The sequence below is a fragment of the Heptranchias perlo genome, chromosome 6 (assembly GCF_035084215.1).
Source record: "Heptranchias perlo isolate sHepPer1 chromosome 6, sHepPer1.hap1, whole genome shotgun sequence".
NCBI classification, from domain to species: Eukaryota; Metazoa; Chordata; class Chondrichthyes; order Hexanchiformes; family Hexanchidae; genus Heptranchias; species Heptranchias perlo.
In genome coordinates, this window is record NC_090330.1 from 76,020,786 (window position 1) to 76,038,741 (window position 17,956).

At 46.6% G+C, this 17,956-nt stretch overlaps 1 protein-coding gene across 1 annotated transcript in view; it reads left to right on the forward strand.

The window, feature by feature from the left end:
* LOC137323208 (uncharacterized protein C3orf85-like) overlaps positions 1–11,273 on the forward strand; it is a 49,759-nt gene extending 38,486 nt beyond the window's left edge. Inside the window, exons 4-5 of the mRNA XM_067986714.1 lie at positions 8,068–8,159; positions 10,967–11,273. Coding sequence (XP_067842815.1) covers positions 8,068–8,159; positions 10,967–11,042 — 168 coding nt within the window. The 3' untranslated portion in view covers positions 11,043–11,273. The remainder of the gene's footprint in view (positions 1–8,067; positions 8,160–10,966) is intronic.
* The last annotated feature ends 6,683 nt before the right edge of the window (positions 11,274–17,956 follow it).

Genomic DNA, 17,956 nt, shown 5'->3' on the forward strand with positions numbered 1-17,956 from the left:
ATAACGGTGGGTGTATAACGGGCGGGGAGTAAAATGGGGGGTGTAAAACGGGGGGTGTATAATGGGCGGAGTGTAAAACGGGGGTTGTAAAATGGGGGGTGTATAACGGGCGGGGAGTAAAACGGGGGTTGTAAAACGGGGGGTGTATAACGGGCGGGGAGTAAAACGGGGGCTGTAAAACAGGCGGGGTGCGAAACGGGGGGTGTATAACGGGGGGTGTATAACGGGCGGGGAGTAAAACGGGGGGTGTAAAACGGGGGGTGTAAAACGGGGGCTGTAAAACAGGGGGGGTGTATAACGGGCGGGGTGCAAAACGGGGGGTGTATAACGGGCGGGGAGTAAAACGGGGGCTGTAAAACAGGCGGGCTGTAAAATGGGGGGTGTAAAACGGGGGCTGTAAAACAGGCGGGGTGCAAAACGGGGGGTGTATAACGGGGGCTGTAAAACAGGCGGGGAGTAAAACGGGGGGTGTATGACGGGGCGTGTATAACGGGCGGGGAGTAAAACGGGGGTTGTAAAACGGGGGGTGTATAACGGGCGGGGTGTAAAACGGGGGTTGTAAAACGGGGGGTGTATAACAGGCGGGTGTAAAACAGGGGTTGTAAAACAGGGGCTGTAAAACAGGCAGGGTGCAAAACGGGGGGTGTATAACGGGGGCTGTAAAACAGGCGGGGAGTAGAACGGGGGGTGTATAATGGGGGGTGTATAACGGGCGGGGAGTAAAACGGGGGTTGTAAAAGGGGTGTGTATAACGGGCGGGGTAAAACGGGGGGTGTATAACGGGTGGGGTGTAAAACGGGGGGTGTAAAATGGGCTGGGTGTAAAATGGGGGGGTCTAAGATGGGCGGAGTGTAAAACGGGGGTTGTAAAAGGGGCGGGCTGTAAAACGTGGAGGGGGTAAAACAGATGGGGTGTAAAACGGACGGGCTGTAAAACGAGGGGAGTAAAACGGACAAGCTGTAAAACAGGAGGTGTAAAACGGACGGGGTGTAAAAGGGGCAGGGTGTAAAACGGGGGGTCTAAGAGGGGTGGGGTTTAAAACGGGGGGGGTGTAAATCAGGCGGGGTGTAAATCGGGCGGGGTGTAAATTGGGCGGGCTGTAAAACGGGGGATTTAAATCGGGCGGGATGTCAATTGGGCAGGGTGTAAATTGGGCGGGGTGTAAAACGGGGGATTTAAATCGGGCGGGATGTAAATGGGGCGGGGTGTAAAATGGGCGAGGTGTAAATCGGGCTGACAAGTCGCTATCACCATTTTGTGTTACCACCCAACACCAATTTTACTCCCCAAACTGGATGCCTGTGTCCAGCGGTGTGCCTCAGGGATCGGTGCTGGGTCCACTGTTATTTGTTATTTATATTAATGATTTGGATGAGAATTTAGGAGGCATGGTTAGTAAGTTTGCAGATGACACCAAGATTGGTGGCATTGTGGACAGTGAAGAAGGTTATCTAGGATTGCAACGGGATCTTGATAAATTGGGCCAGTGGGCCGATGAATGGCAGATGGAGTTTAATTTAGATAAATGTGAGGTGATGCATTTTGGTAGATCGAATCGGGCCAGGACCTACTCCGTTAATGGTAGGGCGTTGGGGAGAGTTATAGAACAAAGAGATCTAGGAGTACAGATTCATAGCTCCTTGAAAGTGGAGTCACAGGTGGATAGGGTGGTGAAGAAGGCATTCAGCATGCTTGGTTTCATTGGTCAGAACATTGAATGCAGGAGTTGGGATGTCTTGTTGAAGTTGTATAGGGCATTGGTGAGGCCACACTTGGAGTACTGTGTACAGTTCTGGTCACCCTATTATAGAAAGGATATTATTAAACTAGAAAGAGTGCAGAAAAGATTTACTAGGATGCTACCGGGACTTGATGGTTTGACTTACAGGGAGAGGTTAGACAGACTGGGACTTTTTTCCCTGGAGAGTAGGAGGTTAAGGGGTGATCTTATAGAAGTCTATAAAATAATGAGGGGCATAGATAAGGTCGATAGTCAAAATCTTTTCCCAAAGGTAGGGGTGTCTATAACGAGGGGGCACAGATTTAAGGTGAGAGGGGAGAGATACAAAAGGATCCAGAGGGGCAATTTTTTCACTCAAAGGGTGGTGAGTGTCTGGAACGAGCTGCCAGAGGCAGTAGTAGAGGCGGGTACAATTTTGTCTTTTAAAAAGCATTTGGACAGTTACATGGGGAAGATGGATATCGAGGGATATGGGCCAAGTGCAGGCAATTGGGACTAGCTTAGTGGTATAAACTGGGCGACATGGACATGTTGGGCCGAAGGGCCTGTTTCCATGTTGTAACTTCTATGATTCTATGATTCTAAGAGTTTTCATTGCACAGTGTGAAAAGATCTCCCTGGCAGGAGACCTCAGCTGGATTTTTCTGAGATAACCCAGCAGCAGGGCCTCACACACAAAGGGCGAGCTAATTTGACACTATACTTAGCTGTGTAAATATCTGGTGTGAAATAAATGGACAACAGTGAATACTGAAAATCAATTTGTTCTCTGTGAAAAAGTCCTTTACATTTCATCAGTTATTGTGAAAGGCAGCTGGAGTGGCTTCTTTTGCTCTTTTAATTGAGGTGACTGTAATTAACCACATACAATTAATTGTATGTCACTTCGGCAATCCTTATTTCATAGTTAATGCATTACTGCTTTTTACAGACTCCACCTGCTTTTTGATCTTTCACTTCTGATGTTAACTGCTAATTAAGCAACTAAGTAGGAACAGTGAATGCATCAATTGTCAAAGCTGTTTTATAATAACAAGTGGATAGTAGGTCAGCTGGGCCTCCTTACTCTGAGGTGACAGTCAGAATGTGACTTTCCCCGGAAGGATATTCTACCACATGGTATGGTTGAGACCTGAGGTGGTACATGTCAAATGAGTCCTAATAGGCTGAATGCCATACGTTGCAGGAGTCCCCACTTCACAACCAGATGGTCTCAGAATCAAGTCTCTGGTTTGCCTGTCACACAGATTTGCCTGTCGTAACTTAAATGATAGTGGTTGTTGGAGGCCAATCATCTCAGCCCCAGGACATTGCTGCAGGAGTTCCTCAGGGCAGTGTACTAGGCCCAACCATCTTCAGCTGCTTCATCAATGACCTTCCCTCCATCATAAGGTCAGAAATGGGGATGTTCACTGATGATTGCACAGTGTTCAGTTCCATTCATAACCCCCCAGATAATGAAGCAGTCTGTGCCCGCATGCAGCAAGACCTGGACAACATCCAGGCTTGGGCTGATAAGTGGCAAGTAACATTCGTGCCAGGCAATGACCATCTCCAATAAGAGAGAGTCTAACCACCTCCCCTTGACATTCAACGGCATAACCATCGCCGAATCCCCCACCATCAACATCCTGGGTGTCACCATTGACCAGAAACTTAACTGGACCAGCCATATAAATACTGTGGCTACAAGAGCAGGTCAGAGGCTGGGTATTTTGTGGCGAGTGACTCACCTGACTCCCCAAAACCTTTCCACCATCTACAAGGCACAAGTCAGGAGTGTGATAGAATACTCTCCACTTGCCTGTATTAGTGCAGCTCCAACAACACTCTAGAAGCTCGACACCATCCAGGACAAAGCAGCCCACTTGATTGGCACCCCATCCACCACCCTAAACTTTCACTCCCTTCACCACCGGCGCACTGTGGCTGCAGTGTGTACCATCCACAGGATGCACTGCAGCAACTTGCCAAGGCTTCTTCGACAGCACCTCCCAAACCCACAACCTCTACCACCTAAAAGGACAAGGGCAGCAGGCACATGGGAACAACACCACCTGCACGTTCCCCTCCAAGTCACACACCATCCTGACTTGGAAATATATCACCGTTCCTTCATCGTCACTGGGTCAAATTCCTGGAACTCCCTTCCTAACAGCACTGTGGGCGAACCTTCAGCACATGGACTGCAGTGGTTCAAGAAGGCGGCTCACCACCACCTTCTCAAGGGCAATTAGTGATGGGCAATAAATGCTGGCCTCGCCAGCGACGCCCACATCCCATGAACGAATAAAAAAAAACTTAAATGCATTAATGTTTTCTTTGCATGGCCATTTCAAGCAATACCTCCCAGCAACACAATGTTCCACCTTGGAAAGAGCAAAAAGCTGGCGTAGTCTCCTAAATTTTCTGAGTGTGCAAATCAAAGTATGAAAAACGTGGTCAATTTTCTGATATGAGCTGGCAACATAGTTGGAAAATTGCCACAATACAAGCATGAAACTGTGTGCATTTGGATGAGCACTTGAAATGCCATAGCATACAAGGCTATGGACCAAATGCTGGAATATGGGATTAGAGTAGACAGGGCTGATGGCCGGCGCGGACACGATGGGCCGAAGGGCCTCTATCCGTGCTGTATAACTCTATGACTCTATGACTCTATGAAACCTACAATTAAATCCTGGATTGGCTATCTTAATTGGAAATCCATCCACTGTTAAATTTACTTTTTGTAAAAGCTTGTGTACCTATTTAAATTTGCATAATTTTTTAAGTTGTTACTGGTAATATATAGTATAATCAGGAATTTGGGCACAATATCAGTGGACCCTTCAAATATTTCCATGCTGACCTCTGTATCTGAATTTCTGATATCCTCTCCCAGGACACTAAAGTTATAGCTGTATCAATCCATACCCCTATCTAGTGACACTCTGGGTTGGCAGTGGAGTCTTGCAAAATGACCCTTTCTATATTCAATTGATGCATACCTTACAAGGGAAAAATGGAGCAAAATTTATGATCAAATCTTCACAATTTCCAAATGGAGGAAAGCATGCAAGCTTTTTTTTGCTCAGTCGGGTGTATCACATTTGGAAAGACTCACCACAATGTTGAACAGTCTCCAAACCAGACTACTGAGAAATCCGCACAGGTGGGTTTCTGTTTGCCTGATATGAAGTGCACTCTCTCCATAAAAATGCACCCTACTTACCCGAGTCCAGAGAGCAGGTTGGCAGATCTAAGGCTTAGGAACCTAACAATTGTGTGCAGGTGTACTACTGGAGTTTAATCAGCTGATACTGTGCAGATTATCAGCAAAGATCTGTACACTTTTTGCTGCTTGTCCAACCAGGACCACCCTACTCTTTAAGGCATTGGCTTGCGGGATTATCTGGAGTGAAATGGGAAGAATCTCAACCCTTAGTGATATTTCTACCCCTCCAAGTTCATTTGGGGAGCCAAGCTGGTTGGTCAATCATCAGCACTGCCCTGTCAAGCTGCCTGGCTCCAGAATTGGATTACTGGATCTGCCACAGGGAACATAGGAACAGGAGTAGGCCATTCAGCCCCTCGTGCCTGCTCCGCCATTTGATAAGATCATGGCTGATCTGTGATCTAACTCCATATACCTGCCTTTGGCCCATATCCCTTAATACCTTTGGTTGCCAAAAAGCTATCTATCTCAGATTTAAATTTAGCAATTGAGCTAGTATCAATTGCCGTTTGCGGAAGAGAGTTCCAAACTTCTATAACCCTTTGTGTGCAGAAATGTTTTCTAATCTCGCTCCTGAAAGGTCTGGCTCTAATTTTTAGACTGTGCCCCCTACTCCTAAAACCCCCAACCAGCAGAAATAGTTTCTCTCTATCCACCCTATCTGTTCCCCTTAATATCTTATAAACTTCGATCAGATCACCCCTTAACCTTCGAAACTCCAGAGAATACAACCCCAATTTGTGTAATCTCTCCTCGTAACTTAACCCTTGAAGTCCAGGTATCATTCTAGTTAACCTACACTGCACTCCGTCCAAGGCCAATATGTCCTTCCGAAGGTGCGGTGCCCAGAACTGCTCACAGTACTCCAGGTGCGGTCTAACCAGGGTTTTGTATAGCTGCAGCATAACTTCTGCCCCCTTGTACTCTAGTCCTCTAAATATAAAGGCCAACATTCTTGATTATTTTCTGCACCTGTTCATGACACTTCAATGATCTATGTACGTGAACCCCTAAGTCCCTTTGGACATCCACTGTTTTTAACTTTTTACCATTTAGAAAGTACCCTGTTCTATCCTTTTTTGATCCAAAGTGGATGACCTCACATTTGTCTACATTGAATTCCATTTGCCACAGTTTTGCCCATTCACCTAATCTGTCAATATCGCTTTGTAATTGTATGTTTTCATCTACACTGCTTACAATGCCACCAATCTTTGTGTCATCGGGGGTTGACTTAGTTCTGAACACTCGTTGCTAGCTGTGTTATGTTTGATTCCAACAAGACCCTGCATACATCCCCCCTCTCCACTCCCCCCTCACCCCTGGCCAAAAACAATGTCTCTAATTTATCATTAGACGACTAACAATTGGGAGTTGAGCCCTCGTTATGTGGGGCAGCAAGTATTGAGTGTAGCATGGTGAGCAGACCAGCACAACTTTCACTGCTAGCACCAAGGTGAATCCCCCTGCAGTGGAGAAGACCCCATCTCCTCTCCCTCCACCATCTGTACAACAGAACAAACATGTGAATTAGCGCCTATGGGACAGATACCAGTTGGAACATGTGATGTGTAGCCTATGCCTGGAACTGGGAAAGACCCAGACTGTCTGGACCCACTTTCTGAATCCTTTACAATAGGATCTCCCCCATCACCACCATCAACAATAACTCAACAAAGATTGTGTGAATGCATTTCCACCATCCTCTTGTCTACACCTTTGAATATTGGTTTCACCAGTTGAAACTGCTGAGTTTCAGCAGCATTTGCTTGCTTCTCTGCAACCCAGTCCTAGTGAGCAACATGTCTTGGAATTATGAGCTTATGCTCTCAGATCCAACTTCCAGCAGCTGTCATCCCAAGTCTTGGCTTCCCCTGCAGTTAAATAATGGAAGGACCTATACAAGGCAGCTTACATGGTGCCAGCCATCTTAATGTTCTAGGTCTCCAAGCCCGTTATCATGTACCAGGCTTACTCATCACCAACTATTTAATCCAGGTCCTCAAGGGAGAGTTTTTGCAAAGAAATGCATCCAGTGTGAGGCTGGGAACTCAGTGGTAGGTTGGCATAGACTAGAGCCCTCACTCCCTTTTTAGCCACACACCCACTTCAGAGCGTGGTCCTGGCTCTCACACATGGGCTGGAGGAAGCCCTTCCTTTGCATGCCTGGGAACTGTTTGGACACATTTTAGACAGTTCTAGCTTAACCTATATTGAGATTTTGCTATCATTGAAGGAAGACAAGAAATATCAATGAACCCTTCACCCCTTCGAAGCAAGCCTGAAAGGCATCTACCAAGACTGCCAGATATGAGACAGCCAAGTCAAACTTATGCACCAAATGTGCACAGTTCCACAGATTCTAGCCCTACCTGTTTAACAAACCCTGCCAAACTAGCACATTCTACACTCTTGGCCCTGCCTCCAAATCCAATCATTCTGGGCAGTGATCTGGAATGCCACAAAGACCATGACCAGTTCTGCCTCTATTGCTCCCTCCTGTCTGCTAGGCTTGACTCTGGGGATTCAAGGCACCTTGAAGAAATCTCAAGTACAGGCCTAGCAGACCAGCACAACTTTCACTGCTAGCACCAAGGTGAATCCCCCTGCAGTGGAGAAGCCCCACCTCCTCTCCCTCCACCATCCATGCGACTGAACAAACATGTGGATTAGCGCCTGTGGGACAGATACCAGTTGGAACATGCAATGTGTAGCCTATGCCTGGAACTGGGAAAGACCCAGACTGTCTGGACCCTCTTTCTGAGACCTTTACAATAGGACCTCCCCCACTGCCACCATAAGCCACAATCCTGATCTAGGCACTATAATAATATTAAGCATGACAAACCCAGAAAAGGTTCCTGTGGTACCCCTTCCCATCTCATACTGTGTGGGCACCCTGATCCTGAAACCTATAAAAACTGTACCAATATGTGCCATTATGCTGACATTATATCAACATGTGCTCCTGTAAATGTGAAAAAATTGTAAAATAATTATAAAAATATAAACATCAATGTGCAATTTATTTTTCTTAAAACCTGACAACACTATATGATTCACTCCAATGTACATTTTTTGACTGAATGTGTTTAATACAATTTAGGCAAGTGAATACTGGACATCCTTGAGAGACACAGCACAGTACTATATAGGTTTGAGTTCGATCGGCTTTGCATCAGATCCATCTGTTGTACAGTGAGTACTGAATCAGTTGTTTCATGTAAATGTTGTATTGCACAATGAAACAATTGACATATTGCAAATGGTGAACTGCAGTATGCAGTCGAGGGGAATGGGGACAAGGTTGTTCTTTTGTTGTATGTGCTATCCGACCTGCTGCATACAAATGTTTGATGCTGTTTATAAGTTGCGTCCAGCAAGGCCAATACCCCAGTGTTGTGCTCGGAGAGCAGCCCCTCACCAGCAGCATGCATGGTCCATGGAATAAGGCTGGTAGTCCCGAGCACACTTGGCACTTCAACTTCCAATTGCTCAGAAGGGTAAGTTCAGGTTTTGAGGCTGCGCTACTAGCGAGTGCTGACCTTACCAGCCCACACTGGTTATGTAAATAAATTATAATGAGTCCCATGGTGTATTCCATAAGCTTTAGTGAAGCACAGCACCTCATTCACTGAGCATGAAGTCGGGAAATCATCTCTAATATAGTCCAAGCAATGGTAATTGCAAACAATTTTACAACACCAAGTTATAGTCCAGCAATTTTATTTTAAATTCACAAGCTTTCGGAGGCTTCCTCCTTCGTCAGGTGAACGATGTGAAAATGAAATCCTCGAAATGAAATCGCATTTATAATTCACAGAACAATGCTTGGTGAGTACAGACAGTTTTTTCAACTGCCCGTTGCCAAGGCAATCAGTGTGCAGACAGACAGGTGTTACCTGCCAGGTCTCACAGAATATACAAATCACCAAAAAAAAAACAACAAACAAAAAAAACCAGAGATAGAGAGGTAGAAACATAGAAAAGATAGCAACTGACCCGTTATATTAAAAACAGATAACATTTGTTCGCTGGTGGGGTAACGTGTAGCGTGACATGAACCCAAGATCCCGGTTGAGGCCGTCCTCATGGGTGCGGAACTTGGCTATCAATTTCTGCTCGACGATTTTGCGTTGTCGTGTGTCTCGAAGGCCGCCTTGGAGTACGCTTACCCGAAGGTCGGTGGATGAATGTCCATGACTGCTGAAGTGTTCCCCGCAACGCAAAATCGTCGAGCAGAAATTGATAGCCAAGTTCCGCACCCATGAGGACGGCCTCAACCGGGATCTTGGGTTCATGTCACGCTACACGTTACCCCACCAGCGAACAAATGTTATCTGTTTTTAATATAACGGGTCAGTTGCTATCTTTTCTATGTTTCTACCTCTCTAACTCTGTTTTTTTTTGTTTGTTGTTTTTTTTTGGTGATTTGTATATTCTGTGAGACCTGGCAGGTAACACCTGTCTGTCTGCACACTGATTGCCTTGGCAACGGGCAGTTGAAAAAACTGTCTGTACTCACCAAGCATTGTTCTGTGAATTATAAATGCGATTTCATTTCGAGGATTTCATTTTCACATCATTCACCTGACGAAGGAGGAAGCCTCCGAAAGCTTGTGGATTTAAAATAAAATTGCTGGACTATAACTTGGTGTTGTAAAATTGTTTACAATTGTCAACCCCAGTCCATCACCGGCATCTCCACATCATGACAAGCAATGGTAGACTGGCCTCATATACAAATTATTGGTGTGGGGTTGTTAACTAGTTAGTTGAAGTCTCCTGTGCCTGGTGGCACATGGGACAATCCAATTCTTCTACTGCTGTCTGTCCAGAGCAAGATATTTGACTCCAATTGGAGTATCATATTGCCTCAATCCAGCAGATTGTGTTTCTCCACAGCTGATATTTATATTTGCAAGTCTGAAACAGACGTGTCTTGTCTCTGGGTTGTTTCCGTAACAAAAGGCATATATTTGTGGACAGGTTGTTAGCTTGACTCACAACCCCTTCCAGGAGGACTGGTGGGCTACCTTTAACCTTTAATCTGCTTCCTACCTTTCGATCTATCTGGTTTGGGTGGCTCTATCAGGAGTTATACGCCCGGCAGCATAGCTCTCAAGTTCATAGGAGCAAGCTAGCCATCCCACCACGTCAAGGTGCAGCCTTTAGGAATGGGTATGGGAATGGGGTAGGGAGAAGGTATTTTCTTCCAAAATTAGAACTACTCCACTGAAAGTTAGGTTGCCTGATTGTTAAGATTAACATTTTCTCCAATATTTCTGACTTGCCAATGTGTTCCTTGCGCATCAGCGCTAGTGCATTTATCTTTTCTGCGGCTTGCTGCTAGTTATCTTGCAATTCCTCCCTTGGGTGCACTCCTCTAACAACTGACCCTAATTTTATAAATAAATATTCCCTTTTCCCTATCCTCATACCAATACTGATGTATGGGGCCAGTCTGCTAGTGCTATTTCTCCCAAGGTGTAAAGTCTGTGCTCCAATCATATTAGGAACAATTTATCGACTTCACACTCCCAGCAGCAACTTCGGCCAATGGCCACGTTTATTGGAATGTTAGTTGCATCTGATTTTTTGATCATTTCAATTCACGGTCAGGAGGTCATGATCTCGAGTTTCTGATGTGCACTCCAGTGGTGCAAAGCCACAAAATTTGCCCCAATAAATAACATATTTTTTTAGAAAAATTAAAACCTGTGGTAAGAGATTTGTTCCACTGTAGTATATTTTAGGTTTGTTAGGAGATGAAGTTTGTGGCTGTCCCCATCATCATTGGCCTCTTGTTATCCCATCAACATATTCTCTGAGAACAGGACACAGTTCCAAAAATATTGCAAGGTCGACTTCTGTTTTATTTGGAAGTTGGCTTTGCGACATTGCAGCTCTTTTGGAAAACTCTTTTCACCTTCAGAAGGGCTGTGTTGATATATCCTTATGATTGTTGTCTGCCTAAGCCTGAATTTCTATTGTATCCTTTGTAGGGAGCATATCAGGAGCTACATGGATTATCTGCGACAGACGAGTGTTTACCTTCAACAGCAACCCATGTACAAATGATACCAAAGAATTGAAGGATAAAAAAGACGTCAAATAAATCTCATCTTGTGATTAATTCAGAGCAGACAGTGAAGACCCATATACCATGTCATTGCCAATCAATCTGCCCTGACAACATGGGATGACCTCTCTTCTTGTAACATAGCACAATGTAACCATAACTCAATGAGCTCCAACTGTGCTAAAATCTATCCAGAGTGGGGGCGTGCTTTAATCATTGCTTGTAAATTGTTAACCAATAAAGATGAACAATAAAAATTTTCACTGCGAGTTTGATATTATTTATCTGCACACATCTGATTTTATTTTGAATAATTTATATTGTGCTTTGTTTGCTGACATTTTACAGCTAAATAAACCTGTTGTCTTTCACAGTGAGAAAAGGATATCAGCACTCCAGCATCTTTCTCAGATGCCAGTGCATCAAACGCATGGGGTAATTCCCCGAGTGTGTGTTACCCGGAGATCGCGGATGCACAGCCTACGCTATTCCATCCAGTTATATTAAAGATTGAGGCTTCCCCACTGGCAGCTAATCTCGAAAAATTGATGCTACAATCTTGCAGAGCCTTTAAATGCTGGTGCTTGGTGTACAAAGATGATGGTGATGACTGATTTTCTGATTGGAGCTGCAGTTACTGAATAGAGAGATTGAAGCATGCTTATTCAAGGGCATATTTTCCGATTGTTCCCTCCCAGTGTGAACAGTTGCCTATGGGATGTGGAGCTTGTGATCCCCGATATGTGCTCCACGCCAGGGGAGCTAACTTGGCGCCCTGCACACAACCGTTGTTGTTCCACTGAGTCAATGGACCATCTTTCCGTTATTAACTGACACTGAATAACACAAAGCTTAAAAAAAGTTAAAAACTTACGACAAGTCAAGCATGGAATTTTTAAGAATTTTCAAAGATGGGCACTTCTCTAACATCTAATAGATGAAACAAAACTTGGAAGTGTATTGAACAGTGAGGAGGATAGTGATAGACTTCAAGAGGATATATACATTGACATTCAACGGCATTACCATTGCCGAATCCCCCATCGTCAACATCCTGGGGGTCACCATTGACCAAAAACTTAACTGGACCCGCCACATAAATACTGTGGCTACAAGAGCAGGTCAGAGGCTGGGTATTCTGAGGCGAGTGACTCACCTCCTGACTCCACAAAGCTTTTCCACCATCTACAAGGCACAAGTCAGGAGTGTGATGGAATACTCTCCACTTGCCTGGATGAGTGCAGCTCCAACAACACTCAAGAAGCTCGACACCATCCAGGACAAAGCAGCCTGCTTGATTGGTACCCCATCCACCTAAACATTCACTCCCTTCACCACCGGCGCACTGTGGCTTCAGTGTGTACCATCCACAGGACGCACTGCAGCAACTCGCCAAGGCTTCTTCGACAGCACCTCCCAAACCAGTGACCTCTACCACCTAGAAGGACAAGAGTAGCAGGCACATGGGAACAACACCACCTCCATGTTCCCCTCCAAGTCACACACCATCCCGACTTAGAAATATATCGCCGTTCCTTCATCGCCGCTGGGTCAAAATCCTGGAACTCCCTACGTAACAGCACTGTGGGAGAACCTTCACCACATGGACTGTAGCGGTTCAAGAAGGCGGCTCATCACCACCTTCTCAAGGGGAATTAGGCATGGGCAATAAATGCTGGCCTCGCCAGCAACACCCACATCCCACGAACGAATAAAAAAAAAATACAGGCTGGTGGAATGGGCAGACACGTGGCAGATTAAATTTAACGCAGAAAAATGCGAAGTGATACATTTCGGTAGGAAGAACGAGGAGAGGCAATATAAACTAGAGGGCACAATTCTAAAAGGGGTACAGGAACAGAGAGATCTGGGGGTATATATGCACAAATTGTTGAAAGTGGCAGGCAGGTTGAGAAAGCGATTAAAAAAGCATACGGGATCCTGGGCTTTATAAATAGAGGCATAGAGTACAAAAGCAAGGAAGTCATGATGAGCCTTTATAAAACACTGGTTCGCCCACAACTGGAGTATTGTGTCCAGTTCTGGGCACTACACTTTAGGAAAGATGTGAAGGCCTTATAGAGGGTGCAGAAAAGATTTACTAGAATGATTCCAGGGATGAGGAACTTTAGTTATGTGGTTAGACTGGAGAAGCTGGGGTTGTTCTCCTTGGAACAGAGAAGTTTGCGAGGAGATTTGATAGAGGTATTCAAAATCATGAAGGGTCTAGACAGAATAGATAGAAATTGTTCCCATTGGCAGAAGGGCCAAGAACCAGAGGATATAGATTTAAGGTGATTGGCTAAAGAACCAAAGATGACATGAAGAAAAACCTTTTATGCAGCGAGTGGTTAGGATCTGGAATGCACTGCTTGGGGTGGGGGTGACAGGTGGAGGCAGATTCAATTGTGGCTTTCAAAAGGGAACTGGATAAGTACTTGAAAGGAAAAAAATTGCAGGGCTACGAGGATAGGGCGGGGGAGTGGGACTAGCTGGATTGCTCTTGCATGGAGCCGATAAGGGCTCGATGGGCCGAATGGTCTCCTTCGTGCTCTAACCTTTCTATGATTCTAGAGCAAACTTTCAAAGACTCTGCTCCTGTGGCAAAGTCTCTTTGAAAGGAGTCTGGATAAGAGAATCAAGCATAGAGGTCAGTGCACCCGATTCACAACACTCCTGATTTTCCGATCATTAAAATGAAGACCAGGAAATCGGGAGTGCCAGAAAAGTGGCAAATGGAATTCAATCCTGAGAAGTGTGAGGTAATGCATTTGGGAAAGGCAAACAAGGCAAGGGAATACACAATAAATGGGAGGATACTAAGAAGGGTAGAGGAACAAAGGGATCTTGGAGTGCATGTCCACAGATCCCTGAAGGTAGCAGGACCAGTTAGATAAGGTGGTTAAAAAGGCATACGGGATACTTTTGTTTATTAGCCAAGGCATAGAATAAAACAGCAGGTAGGTTTTACTAGAACTGTATAAAACACTAGTTAGGCCACAGCTTGAGTACTGCGTACAGTTCTGGTCACCACATTATAGGAAAGATGCGATTGCACTAGAGAGGGTACGGAGGAGATTTATGAGGATGTTGCCAGGGCTGGAGAATTTTAGCTATGAGAAAAGATTGGAAAGGCTGGGGTTGTTTTCTTTGGAACAAAGGAGGCTGAGGAGAGATTTAATTGTGGTATATAAAATTATGACGGGACCAGATAGAGTGGATAGGAGGACCTATTTCCCTCAGCAGAGTTGTCAGTGACCAGGAGGCATAGATTTAAAGTAATTGGTAGAAGGACTAGACGGGAGCTGAGGAGAATTTTTTTCATCCAGACGATGATGGGGGTCACTGCCTGAAAGGGTGGTAGAGGCAGAAACCCTCAACTCATTTAAAAAGTACTTGGATGTGCACTTGAAGTGCCGTAACCCACAGGGCTATGGACCAAGTGCTGGAAATTGGGATTAAGCTGTATAGCTCTTTATTGGCCAGCACGGACATGATGGGCCGAATGGCCTCCTTCTGTGCCGTAACTTTGTATGATTCTATGATTCTATGATTTTTCCAGGTTTTGCTGGTGCAGGAAGAGCAAAAATCAGCCTGGGTTTCTGATGCTGTTGCTATGCAGTGGCCCATGTCAGGAAGTGTTCTTGTGTAGAGATCAGGTGAGAACAAAACGGGCACTAGGCTGTAATGTGCTCCATGCCGAGTAGCCTGCCAATATTCACTGTCTAGTGAAGAATGGGCACTGGGCGAGGTATGGGTGAATACCCAATGTCCATGAAACTATACTCCAGCAAATATCAATGTTGAAAAAAAAGATTGTATGCTTTTTGACTGTGAGCCAATTCATCTTTAGTTCACCAGAAGATGTCACTGCTTGCTTGTGATACCTTAACTCTTTGCCCTCCAGATGCTAAATGACAAAAGTTTTCAGCAGGCAATACGCAGGGAACTGGTTTTAAAAGGGGCGAAAAACAGGAATAATTGAGGGGAATTTTAACCCCCAAGAATGGATGGGTTGGGGCAGGTAGGGCTGAAAATCACAGCTATTCAGATTGCGACTGCAACCCGGCTTCAAATTCCGGCTTTAATGATTTTGGATGTGTGCGCGGAACATACTCGCCGAGGTCATGGCCCCAATTAGTGCCACTGGACGGGTCGTTAGCGGGCCAATTAACATCATTAGGGGACATCAAGTAGCTTTTTTAAAAATTGAATTTAACCTAACGTCAAATTTAATTTCTCCAACATGGGTTTCGCAGGGCTTCTTGAATTTCACCAGTGAAAAGGAGACGAGAAAGGCCAGATCACTTTATTGTGCGCTTGTGGGCCAGGGAGAGTAGGAGTCTTTCCTCCATGCCCAACAAGCTTCCCTGCCGCGATCAGCCGATGCCCCCCACCGCCAATGTCTGAGTTCTGCCACCCCACCCAATGTCCGGATCCCCTCCGATGTTCGAGACCCCTTCCTAACTCTGATCACCAACTCTTCCCCGACCCGATCACCAACTCTTCCCCCGACCCGATCACCAACTCTTCCTCCGACCCGATCACCAACTCATCCACTGACCCGATCACCAACTCTTCCCCCGATCCGATCACCAATTCTTCCCCCGACCCAATCACCAACTCTTCCCCCGACCCGATCACCAACTCTTCCCCCAACCGGATCACCAATTCTTCCACTGACCCGATCACCAACTCTTCCCCCGACCCGATCACCAACTTTTCCACTGACCCGATCACCAACTCTTCCCCCGACCCGATCACTAACTCTTCCACTGTCCCGATCACCAACTCTTCCCCCGACCCGATCACCAACTTTTCCAGTGACCCGATCAACAACTCTTCCCCCGACCCAATCACCAACTCTTCCCCCGACCCGATCACCAACTTTTCCACTGACCCGATCACCTACTCTTCCCCCGACCCGATCACTAACTCTTCCACTGACCCGATCACCAACTCTTCCCCCGACCCGATCAGCAATTCTTCCACTGACCCGATCACCAACTTTTCCACTGACCTGATCACCAATTCGTCCACTGACCCGATCACGAACTCTTCCCCCGACCCGATCACCAATTCTTCCACTGACCAGATCACCAAATCTTCCCCCGACCCGATCACCAACTTTTCCACTGACCTGATCACCAATTCTTCCACCGACCCGATCACCAATTCTTCCCCTGACCCGATCACGAACTCTTCCCTCGACCCGATCACCAACTCTTCCACCGACCCGATCACCAACTCATCCACTGACCCGATCACCAATTCTTCCCCCGACCTGATCACCAATTCTTCCAACGACCCGATCACCAACTCTTCCTCCGACCCGATCACAAATTCTTCCCCCGACCCGATCACCAACTCTTCCCCCGACCCGATCACCAACTCTGCCCCCGACCCGATCACCAACTCTTCCCCCGAAACGATCACCAACTCTTCCCCCGACCCGATCACCAACTCTTCCACTGACCCGATCACCAACTCTTCCCCGACCCGATCACCAACTCTTCCACCGACCCGATCACCAATTCTTGCCCTGACCCAATCACCAACTCTTCCCCCGACCCGATCACCAACTCTTCCCCCGAACCGATCACCAACTCTTCCCCCGACCCGATCACCAATTCTTCCCCCGACCCGATCACCAACTCTTCCCCTGACCCGATCACCAACTCTTCCACCGACCCGATCACCAACTCTTCCCCGACCCGATCACCAATTCTTCCCTGACCCGATCACCAACTCTTCCACTGATCCGATCACCAATTCTTCCCCCAACCCGATCACCAACTCTGCCACCAACCCGATCACCAATTCTTCCCCCGAACCGATCACCAACTCTTCCACTGACCGGATCACAAACTGTTCCCCCGACCCGATCACCAACTTTTCCACTGACCTGATCACCAACTCTTCCACCGACCCGATCACCAACTCTTCCACTGACCCGATCACCAACTCTTCCACTGACCTGATCACCAACTCTTCCACCGACCCGATCACCAACTCTTCCACTGACCTGATCACCAACTCTTCCCCCGACCTGATCACCAACTTTTCCACTGACCTGATCACCAACTCTTCCACCGACCCGATCACCAACTGTTCCCCCGACCCGATCACCAACTTTTCCACTGACCTGATCACCAACTCTTCCACTGACCCGATCACCAACTCTTCCCCCAACCTGATCACCAACATTTCCACTGACCTGATCATCAACTCTTCCACCGACCCGATCACCAACTCTTCCACCGACCTGATCACCGACTCTTCCCCCGACCTGATCACCAACTTTTCCACTGACCTGATCACCAACTCTTCCCCCGATCCGATCACCAACTCTTCCACTGACCCGATCACCAACTCTTCCCCCAACCTGATCAATAACTTTTCCACTGACCTGATCACCAACTCTTCCACCGACCCGATCACCAACTCTTCCACCGACCTGATCACCAACTCTTCCACTGACCCGATCACCAATTCTTTCACTGACCCGATCACCAACTCTTCCACTGACCCGATCACCAACTCTTCCCCCGACCCGATCACCAACTCTTCCACCGACCCGATCACCAATTCTTTCACTGACCCGATCACCAACTCTTCCACTGACCCGATCACCAATTCTTCCCCCGACCCGATCACCAACTCTTCCACCGACCCGATCACCAATTCTTTCACTGACCCGATCACCAACTTTTCCACTGACCTGATCACTAACTCTTCCCCCGACCCGATCACCAACTCTTCCACCGACCCGATCACCAATTCTTTCACTGACCCGATCACCAACTCTTCCCCCGACCCGATCACCAATTCTTCCCCCGACCCGATCACCAATTCTTCCCCCGACCCGATCACCAATTCTTCCCACGACCCGATCACCAACTCTTCCACTGAC